The sequence below is a fragment of the Eptesicus fuscus genome, chromosome 14 (assembly GCF_027574615.1).
Source record: "Eptesicus fuscus isolate TK198812 chromosome 14, DD_ASM_mEF_20220401, whole genome shotgun sequence".
Taxonomy (NCBI): domain Eukaryota; kingdom Metazoa; phylum Chordata; class Mammalia; order Chiroptera; family Vespertilionidae; genus Eptesicus; species Eptesicus fuscus.
In genome coordinates, this window is record NC_072486.1 from 38,920,452 (window position 1) to 38,937,680 (window position 17,229).

At 38.7% G+C, this 17,229-nt stretch overlaps 1 protein-coding gene across 1 annotated transcript in view; it reads right to left on the minus strand.

Annotated features, from left to right (window-relative positions):
- FBXL13 (F-box and leucine rich repeat protein 13) overlaps positions 1 to 17,229 on the minus strand; it is a 152,803-nt gene that overhangs the window by 23,600 nt on the left and 111,974 nt on the right. Inside the window, 1 exon segment of the mRNA XM_008151323.3 lies at positions 2,802 to 2,885. Within this exon segment, the coding sequence (XP_008149545.3) occupies positions 2,802 to 2,885 (84 nt within the window).

Genomic DNA, 17,229 nt, shown 5'->3' on the forward strand with positions numbered 1-17,229 from the left:
AATTTTTTGTAAACTTGAATAGAACAGCTGATCTTGTGCAACTAATAATTAAATAATTCTATATTTCTATGCTCCTGTATTCACCCATTTTTTTCTTTTAGTGCACTGAAAATGAATATACACCTATTTTAAAAGATTTTATTTATTTAATTTATTTTGTTAATCCTTGCCTGAAGATAAGTTTTCCAGAGAGTGAAAGAGAGGGAGGTTGGAGAGAGAGAGAGAGAGAGAGAGAGAGAGAGAGAGACATCCATGTGAGAGAGACACATCAATTGGTTGCCTCCCACACGCACCCTGATGGGGGCCAAGGATTGAAACTGCAATATGCCCTTCACCAGGAATCAAACCTGCAGCCCTTCGCGTGTGTGGGCCACTGAGCCACACCAGCCAGGGCAAAAGATTACATTTTTTAAAGCTATGCTAAACTCAGCTGTGTGACTACATAGTTAGCAGATGGGTAAATGCTTTCATCTAAAATATCTCAGAGTACCTAAAAATAGGTTAATTTTCAGGCTCTAAAGAGTGAAAATAAAAATGACTGGAACCCATAGACCAAAAGAGAAATGGCAGAAAATACTGGCTTCCTGGTACTTAGCCTCAGCGTTTGATCAGCACTCTCTCACCCAAAGGAACATTTTAAAAATTAATAAGTGATGCATATGAAGAAGCCATTTCAACACTTCTGAATTATTTCAATTCTTCTGAATGATTCATAGTTATTGGGCAAATGTAATATAATTCAGTATTAAAAATATTAATATTTAACTTTTATTTTAATAGCCTTTGCTCTATCACCTTGTCAAAGACCCTTTGAAAGCCTGACTAAATCATATTCATGGATAAAGTTTTGTGTAAATGCATGTTTAATCCTTAAATGAGCTGCAATACTTACTAGTAAATCATGTTTTATTCTTAGAGGAACCTTTTGGCTTTTTCTCCTAGTAGGTTACATGTGTCTAAATGTTTTTTGTGGTTTTTTAAAAATATATACATATTTATTGATTTTAGAGAGGAAGGGAGAAGGAGAGAGTGATAGAAATATCAATGATGAGAGAGAATCATTGATCGGCTGCCTCCTGCACATCCCAGTGCCCCCTACTGGAGATCAAGCCCGAAACCCAGGCATGTGCCCTTAGCCAGAATCAAACCTGGGACCCTTCAGTCAGCAGGCTGACGCTCTATCCACTGAGCCAAGCCAGCTAGGACTAAGTGTTTTGTAACCCTTTTTGTTACTGTAGAGTTACAACCTTGTCCTAAATGGAGTTTGCTGACCTCTCTGTTATCTTTGTTTTGAAGGATAGTGTTTGTTCTTTTTATTTTTTAAATATTTTTATTGATCTTTACAGAGAGGAAGGGAGAGAGATAGAGAGTTAGAAACATCGATGAGTGAGAAACACCGATCAGCTGCCTCCTGCACACCCCCTACTGGGGATGTGCCCGCAACCAAGGTACATGCCCTTGACTGGAATCGAACCTGGGACCTTTCAGTCTGCAGGCCGATGCTCTATCCACTGAGCCAAACCAGTTAGGGCATGGTTGTTCTTTTTAATTCTTTATACAATTGAATATAGCAGTAAGCACATTTCTTAGGAACTTCTTAGAACCTTGATACCCAGGGTCTGGAATTGGGAGAAATTGACATTGCTTGACACTAATGCCCCTAAAGAAGATTTCTTACATTTTTTCCCTTAAGTACCATTACATTGTCCAGACAAAATGAAATATAGTCAAAATAATTTGAAAACAATTTTTCCTCACTAAGTCATATTGTCAGTCAACCATTTAAAGCAGCAGTCCTCCATTTCTATTCTCTGTTTTTGTAAAACTAGAATTATATGCTAAAGTCTATAGCACTGTTTGATCTGGCACCCTCTATAGCACTCACCAGTTTATATAATACTTTAACACTCTCCTATTAGTCATGTTAGAACTTCTTATAAAGAAGCTTACAGACTCATGGGAGACAGCTTCAAGTTTGCCATGCTCTGTGGACTTGTCAGCTATCACTTGAGCTATCTTCCACTGGTGGGATAAATCCTTTTACCTCAATAAGTTTCTTTCTTTAAGATTTTTTTCCTAGTGTAGCCCCAGGTTTTCATAAGTCTCAGGGATTTTGAACTCTCAGGAAACTTTATATGGAGCTTCCAGTGTTTAACATCTACCCATTCCTAGTTTATTGGTTCCCTTTTAAAATGTTACCTTCCATGATTTACTAATAGTTAACCAGATTTTACCCTAGTTCAATGCAGGTATAACATGTGATTCTGTTTTTTCTACTGTAACAGTACATTGACATGCTTAATGTTGTACCTTGCTCATAGTAGCTACTTTATGACTTCCTAGGTATACCTCAAGGCCAGGTCTAGGAAATTTACCTTTCTCGTGAGTTTTTAAAGTACTAATCGAATACATAATTGTTTATAATATCCAGTTACTTACCTCATGTTTTCCATTCTGGTAAAATATGCTACCCACTGTATTTGAGTAACTTAAGTTCCTAATTGTTAAGTACCTCGTATAATTTTTCAAACTCTCCCAATTTTCATGGTTAGACTATATAACATTTCTATATGCAGAACACATTTATAGGTTTACACTTTTACCATATTGCATTTCATCTTTCTCCAAGTAAAATGTCAACCTATACCTATTTATCCTAGGAATTGACCTTGTCTCAACCAAGATCACATACATGTAGTTATATTTCCAAACCATTTTTCCCACTATGACCTACAAAGTTTATTTAATTTGTGCTTACTTTTCCATTTTAATTCTTTATCAAAATGACTTAATTATCTTACCTGAATTCCATAATTGTTGAATTGATAACACTCAGATAGAGAAAGTTCCTTTAATTTTTTATGTCTGGAAAGTGTCGACAAACCCTAAAAATGTTTAATGTAGAGATTATTTTGTGGTTATAGCTTAGATAGAAGATATATTTCCAATAAGATAGCCATTCATACAAAAAGATTTAGCTTCTGTCTTATATTTCTTTACACTTAGCAAATCATAAAATAACTTTGGTTAGGAAACATAATTAAATAAAAATTTCAGGTTGTCTCTATCTAATGTTTTTGCCAAAAGTGTCACAGTACCCCAGGGCCAGAAAACTCCTTATCTTGTTACCTGTTTCCAAGTAAATGTTATCTAAATCAATACAAACAAATCTTAAAGACCCCTAAACTTAAACCTTTATTTTGAAGATATTTAATGTGGCTAATGAATCTGTTTTTCAATAAATTCTTATTTATGTCTCACCTAAAAATCTTTAGCTGATTTTATTATGTTTAATTGCTTGCAAAGAGGGAACAGATCTTTATATAAAGGTCTGTGGACAGATAAACATTCATCAATAGCCCACTTCTTTTTCAGTTCAAAAGCTTTCTTTCTTCTTATTTAAAAAAAAAAACAGATTGCCCTTTTCAGTTTAAATTTAATTATAGTTTATATATAATACTAGAGGCCCGATGCACGAAGACTTGTGCAAGAATGGGCCTTCCTTCCCCTGGCTGTCCAGCCGGAGCTGCCTTTTCGCCTTCCCATGCTGCCCAGAGGCGCGGAGCTGCTGGGGTGGTGCAGAACCCCTGCATCATCACCATGGCGACGATGCAAGTGTCCCGCCCTGCTCCTAGCTGCTCCAAGTCTCTGTATGCAAATTAACCCACAATCTTTGTTGGATTAATTTGCATACTCACTCCTGATTGGCTGGTGGGTGTCACAAAGGTACGATCTATTTGCATCTTTCTCTTTTATTAGTGTATATTAGTTTCTTGTGTAAATTTAATGATTCAACCTTCATATACCTTACAATGTGATCACCACTCTAAGTCGTAATCATCTATTAACTGTGCAAACTTACCACAACATTATTGACTATTTATATTCCCCTTCACCTTTTTCACCCATCCCCACACCCACATCACTTTGGCAATCATCAGTTTTAATTTCTGTTTCTATGATTCTGTTTTTGTTTTGTTTGTTCATTTTATGTTTGTTTAAGATTCCATGTTTAAGTGAAACCATATGGTATTTGTCTTTCTCTGACTTATTTCACTTAGCATAATACCTACTTGGTCCATTATGTTCTTGCAAATAGCAAGATTTTATTTTTTTATTGCTGTGTAATATTCCATTGTGTGTGTGTGTGTGTGTGTGTGTGTGTGTGTGTGTATCAATAAACACTTAGGTTGCTTCCAATTCTTGGCTACAGTGCAATGAACATAGGAGTGTGTATATGTTTTCAAATTAGTTTCCATTTTCTTCAGATAAATACCCAGAAGTGGAATTGCTGGCTCATATGGTAGTTCTATTTTTAGTTTTTTGAGGCAGCGCCATACTCTTTTCCATAGTATCTGCACCAATTTGCATTCCATTAACAGTGCACGAGGGTTCCCTTTTCTCCACATCTTCAACAATACGTTATTTGTTGACTTTTAGATGATAGCCTTTCTGACTGGTGTGATGTGATGTTTCACTGTGGTTTTTATTTGCAGTTCTTTGAAGACAGCCCTTAAACTTTTATGAGTGGTTTTGCTTTCCCACTTCTCAGTACTTCCCCCATAAACTGGAATAGCTCTCAGATAATGAACTGATTAATGTGCCTTATATATGCCATCCTCCGGTTTGCAATTGGGATCACATTACTTTTATAATTCCATAAGATATGTTTCCTAGATTAGGTGGACAAGGAGAGTTTCTTCTCATTCTATTGTCCCAGAACTGGCTGGCAGGGAAAATCCCAAAAATAGTATATGAATTTCTCCTTTAAAATTTTATTTATAGGATTGATTTATATTTTATTGTTTTTAAACAACATTTGGACCATAATTTATAATAACTATGAAAATATTATATTTCTTTTTTTAAATGATGCACATAAAAAAATCCAGGTCAAAGGGGAAAGTGCTTAGAATTCTTATTAAACAAAGCCACTTTAAATTGCAATATCTAATTTCATTTAACATTTTTGTACACCACCCCAAAATAAAAGCATGTTGTTTATTCTTTTAATTATTTTATTACAAATGTGACTTATTTTGTTAAGAACACATTATGTTTTCTGCCTCCTTGTTTCAAAACAAAGAATGACCAAACCCTGTGGAGCCATTCACATGTGGCCTGTGTTCCAGATGTGGATGCTATTTTATTCATGTTAAAAGAACTGGATTTAGGTATTCCCCCAACAGAAACCATATTGTTTGAACAAAAATATTAAGTAAAAGATGCAAGGTTTGTCTCTTTGCCCTGTACTTGATAGTAGCTAAATATGTTTTACTATATTTATTATGTAGCCAAGTTAGAATTTTTTAAGATGAATTGGAAATTAAGTACACTTGCTAACTGTGACATTTAACAGTCTGCATTCTTTTTACCACTTGATTGAAAAATCACTAAAAATTAATATTCACTAATATTAAAATAGAATTCCTTGTTTTATCACTATAATTTCTCATTAAAATATATGACCTCAAAATTTTATTATTTAACATAATTAGCCATTAGGTAAAAGCAAATCAAAACCACAATGAAATGCCACTACATACATACTAGAATAGCTGTTCTTAACAAGACTGATAATAAAATGTCTTGGTGAGGATGCGAAGAAATTAAAACTCATTAACTGTTGATGAGAATGTGGAATGCTCCAGTCACTTTAGAAAATAGTCTGGCAGTTCTTCAAAATGTTAAACATAGAGTTACCATATGCCCCAGCAATTTCCCTCCTAGCTATATATCCAAGAGGAATGAAAGTATATGTCAACACAAAAACTTGTACACAAATATTCCTAGCAGCATTATTCATTTAGAGAAAAAAAAAAGTAAAACCAGCAAAATGTTCAAATGATGAAAGATAAATGTGTTATAGTCATACGATGGAATATTTGGCAATAAAAAATGTACTGATGCATACTACTATAGATGAACATTTAAAACCTTATGCTCAGTAAAAGAAGTCAGACCCAGCCCCTGCCAGTGTGGCTCGGTTGGTTGGAGCGTAGTCCTGTGCACCAATGGGACACAGGTTTGAGTCCCAGTCTGGGCACAAACCCGGCTTGTATGTTCAGTCCTCTGTCGGGTGTGTGCAGGGTTCATTTTATTCATGGCTTTCTGACTCAGAAGCTTTTCAGATTAATGACCTAAAGAAATCAGAACAAGCTAGGTAAAATGTTCTACTTGGCACCATGAGGCTCATAAAAGCTCCAAATTAGGAGGTGTTCTCTGAAACAAGTAATGGTTCCAACATTTTACAGACTTTCTTTATACTTTTACAAAGTCTTAAATCTCAGGTCTGGGCAAAATGCACTCATTCTTAATTCATATTCATCTGATAGATATACTGTATATTTAGCATGTTTTTATTATACTGATCAGGCTCTGGGGTAGAAACTGGGAGTATAAAGGTCAATGAGGTACAGTATTTGCTCTCATGGAGCCCACAGTCTGGCATGGAAAACAGGAATATACAACAGATTATTACAACCCAGTAAAAGGTAAATACTGTGCACAGTGGTGGTACCACAGACGGATGATGAGGCCAGCCATTGTGGATTAGAGAAGACTCCATGGAGGAGAATCATAAGTTGCCAAGAAAACTATAGAGGGGAAGGCATTCTAGGCAGAAGGAACAGAACTGCAAAAGCATTAAGATTTAAAACAATATGGCATGTATAGGGAACTATACAGCATGGCATGAATAGATTTATAATACATTTTTTGTTGTTAATCCTCACCTGAGGATATTTTTTCCATTGATTTTTTTAGAGAGAGTGGAAGGGACAAGGGGGGGAGAGAGAGAGAGAGAGAGAGAGAGAGAGAGAGAGAGAGAAGAGAGAAACATCGAAGTGAGAGAGACACATTGATTGATTGCCTCCCACTAGCACCCCAACCGGGGCAGGAGATCAAACCTGCAACCAAGATACATGCCCTTGTCCAGGAATCAAGCCCATGATCCTTTGGTGCATGGGCTGGTGCTCTAACCATGGAGCATGCCAGCCAGGGCAATAACAAAATTTTTTAAAACATCTGAAGAGCTGACTCAAGAATTTCTCTTAAGGAGAAAACTGTGGGGCTTTATTTTGGTTTTGTTTTAATACCCTGTTAAGTGCTTGGGATAAAAGTCCTGGGGGTTGGCTGGTGCCCTGCTTTTACTTCTGGGAGGGATGGAAAGAGGAGAGTTGGAAGACAAGAAAAAATAAAGAGGAATGAAGAACCAACAAGGTGGAGTAATTGTGCCTCAGTGGGGCAAAAGCAGATGGATGCTTACTTTCCAGGAAAGTTGTAACATCATGAAAATTTAAAGCTTCCTTCATTTCCTTCAAAAGTTAGCTACACTCATGAATGCTTTGTAGGAAAGGTTTTGGTTTTGTTTTCCTAAAGTGTAAGAAGGAGCAAAAGCTAATCCGGTGAAGCACAGAGGAAAGCAGCTGGTGTGGCAGGCTGGAAGAATCGGGATTGCAAGTTGGACGAGAATGTGAGGCCCCAGAAATTCGTAAGAATCTTAGTGAGCACTTTGCTCCTTCGTAGGCCTTGGAATTCAGGAACCTGAATCGGAGGGCCCAGGAGCCCCTAGTAGTTGATTTATATTATAGCTCTGGTATGAGGGTCACTGGAGGGAATGTCAATACATAAGACCCAAAAGGAAGTAGGCAGCAAGTCACGAGAACCTTGTACATTATTCTGAGGAATTTGGATTTCATCCCATGTAGCAGAGGTAAACAAAGCTTTCCCTTGGTAGGGAATATGAGCTGCCACATAAGTGACCATAATGCAAAAAAAAAAAAAAAAACAAGGACGTGTTTCAAGAGAGATTCGAGGGGCCATAGAGCAAAAAGTCATTGCTTCCAGTTGGCGGTTTAGAAGGGTCTTTCATGGGAAAAGGAAAATTTACATTAGGGCTTAAAGACTAAGATTTTGACAAGCAAAATAATGGGAACAGTGTTTCAGGCTGAGAAAACAGCATGAACAAAGACTGCATTTGGAAAGTGTGAGTTTTTGAGAAGTTATTCAGTTTGGGGTCACTAGCAGTAGTGAGAGGGACATCGGACACTGCCAGGAACAGATACATGGACACAGACATTTAGAAGCAGACAAATCCTTGAAAACTATTCTTCCCTCCCTCCCAATATTACATCTGGAATTGTTTAGCTAATGAATATCACCAACATAAACATTCATCCCCTTAATTTTAAAATATCCATAGAAAGGTTCAAAGAATGGTACAATGAACACCTATATACCCTTTACCTAAATTCACCAATTATAAACATTTTGCCATGTTTGCTTAATCACTATGAGTTGTGTGTATGAACATACATGGTTTTATTAATATACATGTATGAATATAGTTTTATATTTATACATATACTACATATAGTATATACATATATACATATAAATATATATATATATATATACATTTCTCTGAGCATTTGAGAATAAGTTTCAGATATCATGATGCTTTCCTCTAAATATTCTCTCTTCATCTAATTAGGAATAAGAACATTTTCCTATGTATTACCTATAATAATAAAAGCATAATATGCTAATTAGACCAACAGCCGAACGACCTTCTGTACATTATTCCAGACGTCCTTCCAGACGAAGCCACAGGGTCCAAGGCAGAGGTGGTTAGGGGCAATCAGGCAGGAAGGCGAGTGGTTAGGGGCGATCAGGCAGGCAGGCAAGTGGTTAGAAGCCAGAGGTCCCAGATTGCGAGAGGGATATCTGACTGACGGTTCAGGCCCAATCCCACATCGGGCCTAAACAGGCAGTTGGACATCCCCCAAGGTGTCCCAGATTGCAAGAAAGTGCAGGCTGGGCTTAGGGACCCCCCCTTTCCCGTGCATGAATTTCATGCACCGGGCCTCTAGTGTATCTACTAGTATACCTAAAATTAATAGTAATACCATCTATATATATAAAAGACTAAGCGACCAAACAACCGATCAACTGATTGACTGGATGCTATGATGCGCACTGACTACCAGGGGGCAGATGCTCAATGCAGGAGCTGCCCCCTGGTGGTCAGTGCACTCCCACAGCAGGAGCACTGCTCAGCTGACCGACGGGTGCGAGACACAAGGCTCAGGGCTGGCAAGCACTGCCAGGGGGGCACCATCCTCTCCTGATCGGGACTGACTGGGTACAAGCCCATGGCAGGCACAGCGGGACCAGGATGAGCAGGAGTGGCAGGCAGGAGCAGCAGGCCGCATAGGACTGCCAGTTTCAGCCCAATCCTCGAGGGACCCCACCTGTGCACGAATCTGTGCACCGGGCCTGTAGTACTAATATAAAGTCAATATTCTAATATTTTTTTATCCAGGACTCAGTCAGTTTATCATTGCATTTTGTCATATCTCTTTAGTCTTTTTTTCTTTAAATTTTGTCTTTCAAGACATTGACTTTTAAAGATCCCAGGTGTGAATAGACACTTATCCAAAACAGACATACAGATGGCCAATAGACATATGAAAATATGCTTGCCCAGCTGGTGTGGCTCAGTGGTTGAACATCAACCCATGAACCAAGAGGTCACTGGTTCAACCTGAGATGCAGGTTCACTCCCCAGTGTGAGGGCATGCAGGAGGCAGCCAGTGTTTCTATCTCTCTATCCCTCTTCCTCTCTCTCTCTCTAAAAATGAATAAAAAAATATATTTTTAAAGAGATGTAAATTAAAACCACAATTAGATATCACCTCACATCTCTCAGAATGGCTACCATCAATAAATCAACAAATAACAACTGCTGGCAAGGACGTGGAGAAAAGGGAATCCGAGTGCATTGTTGCTGGGAATGCAGACTGGTGCAGCCACTGTGGAAAACAATATGCAGTTTCCTCAAAGAATTAAAAATGGAACTACGTTTTGACCCAGTGATCCCACTTCTGGGAATATATCCTCTAAGAATCCTGAAACACCAACCAGAAAGTGTATATGCACCCCTATATTCAGAACAGCATTATTTACAATAGCCAAGATCTGGAAACAATCCAACTGCCCATCAGTAGATAAGTGGATAAAAAAAGCTGTGGTACATTTACACAATGGAAGGTTAGGTGGCCGTAAAAAAGAGAGAGAGAGAGAGAGAGAGAGAGAGAGAGAGAGAGAGAGAGAGAGGAAGCAAGAAAGAAAATTTTACCTTTTATACAGCACTGATGGACCTGGGTATTACTATGCTAAGTGAAATAAGCCTGTCAGTCAGAGAAAGACATTGTAGGTGAATCTAATGAACAAAATAAACTGATGAAAAAAATAAAAATAGAGGCATGAATACTTGGAACTAACTGACAGCTGTCAGAGTGGAAGACGGGGGAGGGGGGTGGGTAGACAGGATGAAAGAAGGTGAAGAGATGAGCCAAAGAAAATATACGCATAACCAACAGACACACACAACAGTGTGGTGATGGCCAGAGGGAAGTGGGGGCGGGGCTGGGTGGAGGCACACAAAGGGGGGGGATGGAAATGGGGACATCTGTAATAGTGTCAACAATAAAAGTAAAGTTAAAAAAAGAATGAATAATGAATGAAATTTTTCAATGTTTGTAAAAAATAACTTTAAATAACTTGCAAAAACCCAATACTCGAGTTCATTAAGTGTTTCTTTATGTCAACAAAGAATTATATAAAATATTAACACCATGCTTAATTTCTTTACACAGACTCCAAACAATTCTGGGCAGTTTACAGTCTGTTTCAAACAACTATAGTAGCACAAAAACAGGAATATTGAAGCAAAATACTAAGCTGTGAATGTTAACATGACAGGTACATATATAGATGAACAACTTTATTTTACAGAAATTGCTAGAAACATCTCCATCTTCAGGTTACTTGATCCATCTGTGACGTCTGACCCTGCTGACACAATCTCCAGCTCTTTGAAACGCCACCTCCCTCGGTTCCCATGACATCACTCTGAATCCTCTCCTCCCCTACTTCTTTGCATGTCCATTTCAGGTTTCTTTCTGTGTTCATGTTCCAGCTTTGCCCAGTAAGTGCTAGCGTTCCCTGGAGCTTTGAACTTGACCTCTCGTCTCCTCCTGTCTCTCATCCTTGGCTTCATCCACATCATCCACCTCTGAATCTAGCGAAAATCTCTCTCCTGAACTCCAGGTCTTGTTTCCCAATTGAAAATTAGACACCTGAATGTGCCATAAGCACCCCAAACTCAGCACCGTGACTTTCAGAGGACTGGCATTCAAACTGGACACCACGAAGGTTTAATGGGTTCTTTCTGGTCTTTCTGTTTCAGCAAGGAGTCTAGTTAAAACTGAATGGCTCACAATGGAATTGTCATTGATTTAAGTACATTGCTTCTTCCTCTGCATTTTGCAACTTTTATGACCCTCATAAAGGGTCCTTGCTGGGAAATTTTTTAAAAATGTAATCTATACAACTTTTAGGATATTTGATATTTTAATACAGGATATTAGAAAACCCATTCTATGAAATAAGATGGAATGGAGTACCCAGGAGTCTAGGATGACTGAAAACTCTGATGTAATTATTGGGGGTTAGATCATGGGAAATCTAAAAAGCGAAAGACCCTTGACAATCAGCAAACATAAGCAGCCTCCTTTCTTCCTGCTTTTTTTTTTTTTTTTGAGGATACAATGGGACATGAGTTGTGATGCAGAAGGTAGAATTGGGCAGGGGTAAAGGAGGGGGCTGTTAAATGCTTGTGTAAATGGTCTGCTTTCAGTAATGCTTGAATGGGAATATTCCCAAGTTCTATGATTCCTTGCCAAACACACTGAGGAACAAAACAAAACAAAAATGAAAATTCTGAAAGTCAGATGCCTATTTGTCTTCTTTTTGTCACCCAGGTCCAAAGGGGCCCATACTATAAAGAGATGTGTCCTGGTGCTGGAATTAAACATATCTAAAATGGAATTCAGCATCTTTTCTCCAAGTCCTAACCTCTCTCTTAGATTCTTTTCCTAATTAATGATACCACCATGTTGACCAATTAAAACTCTGGGCATTGTCTATGTCTCCTCCTCTCCCCTTTGCTCCCCATATCTAGCCAATCAATCACCAAGCCCTATCTGTACTACCTCCTAAACATCTCTCATACATGTTCCTTCTGCCACTACAATCCAAACCTCTTTATTTCTGGCTGTCATTGGAGTAGTTCGCCCTTTCTTACATAGATCTTCCTTACTGTCATTTCTGTGCCCAGATCTGTCTGAGTCCTTCTATGCAGAGTTCTTCAGTGTTTCCCATGGCGTATAGCATGTTGTCTGAATCGCTTTGCGGGCATCCAAGACCACTCACATTCTTCCCTCCACCTCCTTTTCCAGCTTCATCTCCCGCCACATCCCTTGTCTTCTTGGGCCATACTCTGACAAGATGAAGTCACCTTCCAACAGATAACTTTCTCTCATGACTCCATGCCTTTTGACCTGCTACTTCCCCCACTGAGAATGTCCTTCTCTTCTTTGCCTGACAACCTACCAAAGCTTCCAGCAGCACCTCAAAAGCTGAAAAGCCTCGCCTGACTTCTTCACAGAGACATAGCACCCACGTTCCAACGCCTCCACTCGGCCAAGATGCAGGATCTGAGCACAAGTGTGTCTTACAACAAATGTGCCTCATTATTTCATAAATCAAGTTAATTATTGCTGAGATGCATTGAATGCTTACCATGTGCCAGGCATTATGTTAAGCAGTTTGCATTCGTTATCTTATTTAATCATCACAACACCAAGGAAAGGTAATATTATAATCACTTTTCCAAAGAGAGGGAAATGGAGGCACAGAGAGGTTAAGTAACTTGCCCAAGGTCTCACAGTGTGCGGGCACCAGCCAGGATGTGAACCCACACTCTGAACTGGTGCTTTTCATAATCTGTAACCATGTAGTGCTGTTACTATTGTTGCTGTTTCGACACTAGACTGTTCCTTGAGACCAGTACTATGGCTTTAAATTGAGTACTCCCAGAACTTAGCACAGTGTTTGACACAGTTGACAATGAATAAACTACTTGTGAATGAATAGTCTATAAAATTAGCTGTTTTTAGTAGACCCAGTTTTCTCTTATCTTGCTGGCATACTCTCAGAATTCTTGTTTGGAATCTATTTCCCTTTGTGAATCACTGTTTATATTTCATATGTTTCTTTCTGAGAGATTTGCTCTATTTGGTTCTGCTTTCCACATTATTTTATGAATAAAGGACAAAACTTCTACTTGGAAATATGTTTTATCTCAATTAACACATTCCCTTTCCAGAATCACTGATAACACTGTCTTGTACAATGTCCTTGAAAATGCATCTTAACCTCCCAAGTGATTTTCCCTTTTATACTCTGGTTAGTGATTACAATTTTGTAAAAATAACTTACCCTTCCTTCTCAGTTATTTTTGTTTGTTTCTATTTATTTGACTGTTAGTATGAATTTTGTTAGTATGAATTCTTTTTTAAAGGTATCAGCCTCCCTGACCTAATTTATTGACCTACAGAAGGAAAGTAGGCTTTGGTCAACACACAGAAATAGGTCCTTTATGTATTTATAGAGGGAAGGAAAATCAGCATCTCTGTTACCTAAAAATAGAGCAACTTGCCCTGAGACTGTTTGCCTCTTACCTGACGGAGGCAGAGAGGAGGGTTATGCCTCCAAAGAATTTCCTTGAAGGAAGTGACAAGCTTAAGTTGGCCACTGCTTTTTGCAATGTTTTTGGTCGGCGTTTTGCTGGAAACGTGACAACTGCCTGTAACCTCTGCAAGGAAAACCACTATTGCTAGTTATGGAACCAGCAGACGTATACGTATAAGGCCAGTGGCTGGAGAGAGGGGCCTGGAAAGGACTAAGGAGAGGTCCAGTTTTATACGAAAAAACACAAGGGCAGACTTCTTGTTATGTGCAAATCCATTTGTCTCTGAGTTAGCCTGCTTCCTTTTAACTCCCATTCTTTCTATTTCTTGAATCCCAAGTGATTTCATATGTTTCCTGCCTCAGAGGTTTTGCTTCACTGAACCTCAGGCTTTGTGTGTGTGTTCCCTGCAGATGGGTGGTCTCTTGAAAGAGTATCATCAGATTAAGACATGCAGCTGTAAGCACTCCCTCTCCAGCGCAGAGCTTTGCTGAGAGAATGTGGAATTTAAAGAAGCCGTGTTTGGTAGAGAGGGGGGAAATGGTACCAGATTCATTCACTCACTGACGCACTGGTCAAATATTTTACATGGCTCTTATATTCTAGGCATTGATCCCGCCTCTGCCCTCAAGAAGCGCATAGTGATATAGGGAGACAGGCTTTGAACAAATATTAAAATATGAGCTGATTGCTTTAGTGAAGGCATTATAAAGTACGGTGGAAACACAAGACAGGGAAATCCTAAGCCTGCCCAGGAATTCCAGCAGAGCTTCACACCGCTTAAACTTGAAAGATAAAGGGAGAGGACATTTCAGACAGAGGGAATAACTTGCAGAAATGGGGAGGCAAGGAGAGCTGCACTTGGGGAGCCATATAAGAGAGTAAAGGTAGGCAGGGGCCACCCCAGGAAGAGCTTGGTCCTTCACACTGGATTATTTAGACTTTATACTGTGGGGCTCCTGAAGAATTCTGAGCAAGGAAGTCAAAGGTTCAGATTTGCATGCTAGAAGGTCACACTGCAGCAGAGTACATTTGAGGACAGTGATATTTTAAGCAAGAGGGGTTAGTAACAAGAAATAGTGCTTGAACTATGGTAGTGACAGCAAGGATGGAGAGGAGAAGGGGAAGAGATATAAAAGATATTTAGACTACAAAGATTGTTAAAGTTCTCACATTGGCTTTGTTCTGTTCAAGGATATTATTTAGTCATAGATTGTTTTTGGCTAGAAATATCTGAAACTGGATGACCTTATAACATATACAATTAAAATTAACATGGATATCACATGCCAATATTTAATTAGGATTTTTTTTGCAATTTAATTTGAAAATAATTTGTGTGCGATTCATAATTCAAGAGTCATTATTACTCTGAGTCGTCTAAGTAGGAAACACCCTTCTAGGGAACTGTGCTGTAATGTGGCAGACGTAAGACTACAGTACCCTGGGAACTAAAGAATGCTTACTTATTCAGAAAAACACATAGAGACATTGATGTCACCATGTGATTTATGTTTTCATAAAGAAAAAAAAATGCATCAATAAAGTAAAACCTATTGATATTGCCTTGAAATGATATTGATTGAGAAGTATGATTTTCTGATAATTATGACAGCATGAAAAATATTTATTATAGATAAAATTAAGTCAAAGTATCTTAAAATCTTAACTATTAGCTTATGTCAAGATGCTTTATGTCATAATCATCAGTAATTACTTGTTCAGCATCTACCTACCTAGGAACATGAAAAATGGAAGGACAAGTAGCCACAATAATTAAACAAGAAGAAGAAATAAAAGGCATCCAAATTGGGCAGGAGGAAATAAAACTGTCATTATTTACAGATGACATGGTATTATATACTAGAGGCCCGATGCATGAAATTCGTGCACGGGGGGGATAGGTCCCTCAGCCCAGCCTGCACCCTCTCCAATCCGGGACCCCTCTCACAATCCAGGACTACTGGCTTCCAATTGCTCGCCTGCCTGCCTGCCTGCCTGATCATACCCTAACCACTCCCCTGCCAGCCTGATCAATGCCTAACTGCTCCCCTGCCGGCCCAATTGCCCCTAACTGCCCTCCCCTGCAGGCCTGGTCACCCCCACTGCCCTCCCCTGCAGTCCATCTTGTGGTGGCCATCTTGTGTCTACATGGGGGCAGCCATCTTTGACCACATGGGGGTGGCCATCTTATGTGTTAGAGTGACAGTCAATATGCGTGTTACTCTTTTATTAGATAGGATAGAAAACATTAAAGACTCTACTGAAAAGCACTAGATCTAATAAACAAATTCAGTAAAGTATCAGGATACAAAATTAATATTTAGAAACAGGTGGCATTTCTATACATCAATAATGAACTATCAGAAAAAGTAATGAACTATAAGAAAACAATCCCATTTACTATTGTGAAAAAAATTAATAAGGTACCTAGGAATATATTTAACCAAGGAGATAAAAGACCTGTACTTGAAAAACTATAGGACACTGAAGAAAGAAATTGGTGAACCTTTTCACCCAGTGATTCCCCTTCTAGGAATATATCCTAAAATCCCAAAACACCAATCATAAAGAATATATGCACCCCTATGTTCATAGCAGCATTATTTACAATTGCCAAGATCTGGAAACAGCCCAAGTGCCCATCAGTAGATGACTGAATAAAAAAGCTGTGGCACATTCACACTATAGAATGCTATGTAGCGGTGAAAAGAAAAAAAAAAAGCTAAGGAAATTTTACATTTTGCAACAGCATGGATGGATCTGGAGATTATTATGCTACGTGAAATAAGTCAGTCAGAGAAAGACAGATACCATATGATCTCACATAAATGTGGAATCTAAATAACAAAAATAAACTGACAAACAAAATAGAAACAGAAGCATGGATGCATGGAATCAACTGACAGCTGTCAGAGTGGAGGGGCGTGGGGGAACTGGATGAAAGAAGGTGAAGGGATTAGTCAAAGAAAACATGCATAAACAGTAGACACAGACAGCAGTGTGGTGATGGCCGGGGGGGAGAGGAAGTGGGAGCTGAGTGGAGGTGGACTAAGTGGGTGGGGAGAATAGGGACATTTGTAATAGTGTCAACAATAAAAATAAAGTAAAAAGAAAGTTGAAAGGACAAGTATCTCAGACAGAAGGTACAATGTGTTTAACGGTCCTGCAGTAGAAAAGAATTGGCTTGTTTGAGGAACTAGAGGATGGCAGTGGAGCTAGAGGAAAGGGAATGAAGTGAACAGATGCATGAAATGTTATCAGAGGGGTAAGGCAGGGATCTGTTCAATTAATGGTAAATGTTGTTTCAAATTTTGGTCTTTCCCTGATTTAATTTCTCTGTTCTGTTAGACACTGTTGGTTATTCCCTCAACACTCACTTCACACATGACTACATTCACCTGGTTCTCTTACAACCTTTTTCACCTTCTTTCTTTAGTGTCCTTCGTAGATTCATCATCTTCTTCTCGATCCTTAAATATTGATATTCTGTTGTGTTCTTCCTGGGTGCACATTTCTTCTCAGTCCCCACACTATCTCTTAGGATCTTGGTCATATTCACATGTCCATGCTCATGACTGCCATATCTAAATCTCCCTTCAGGGTCTCTCGCCCAAGCCTTTGGCCTGAAT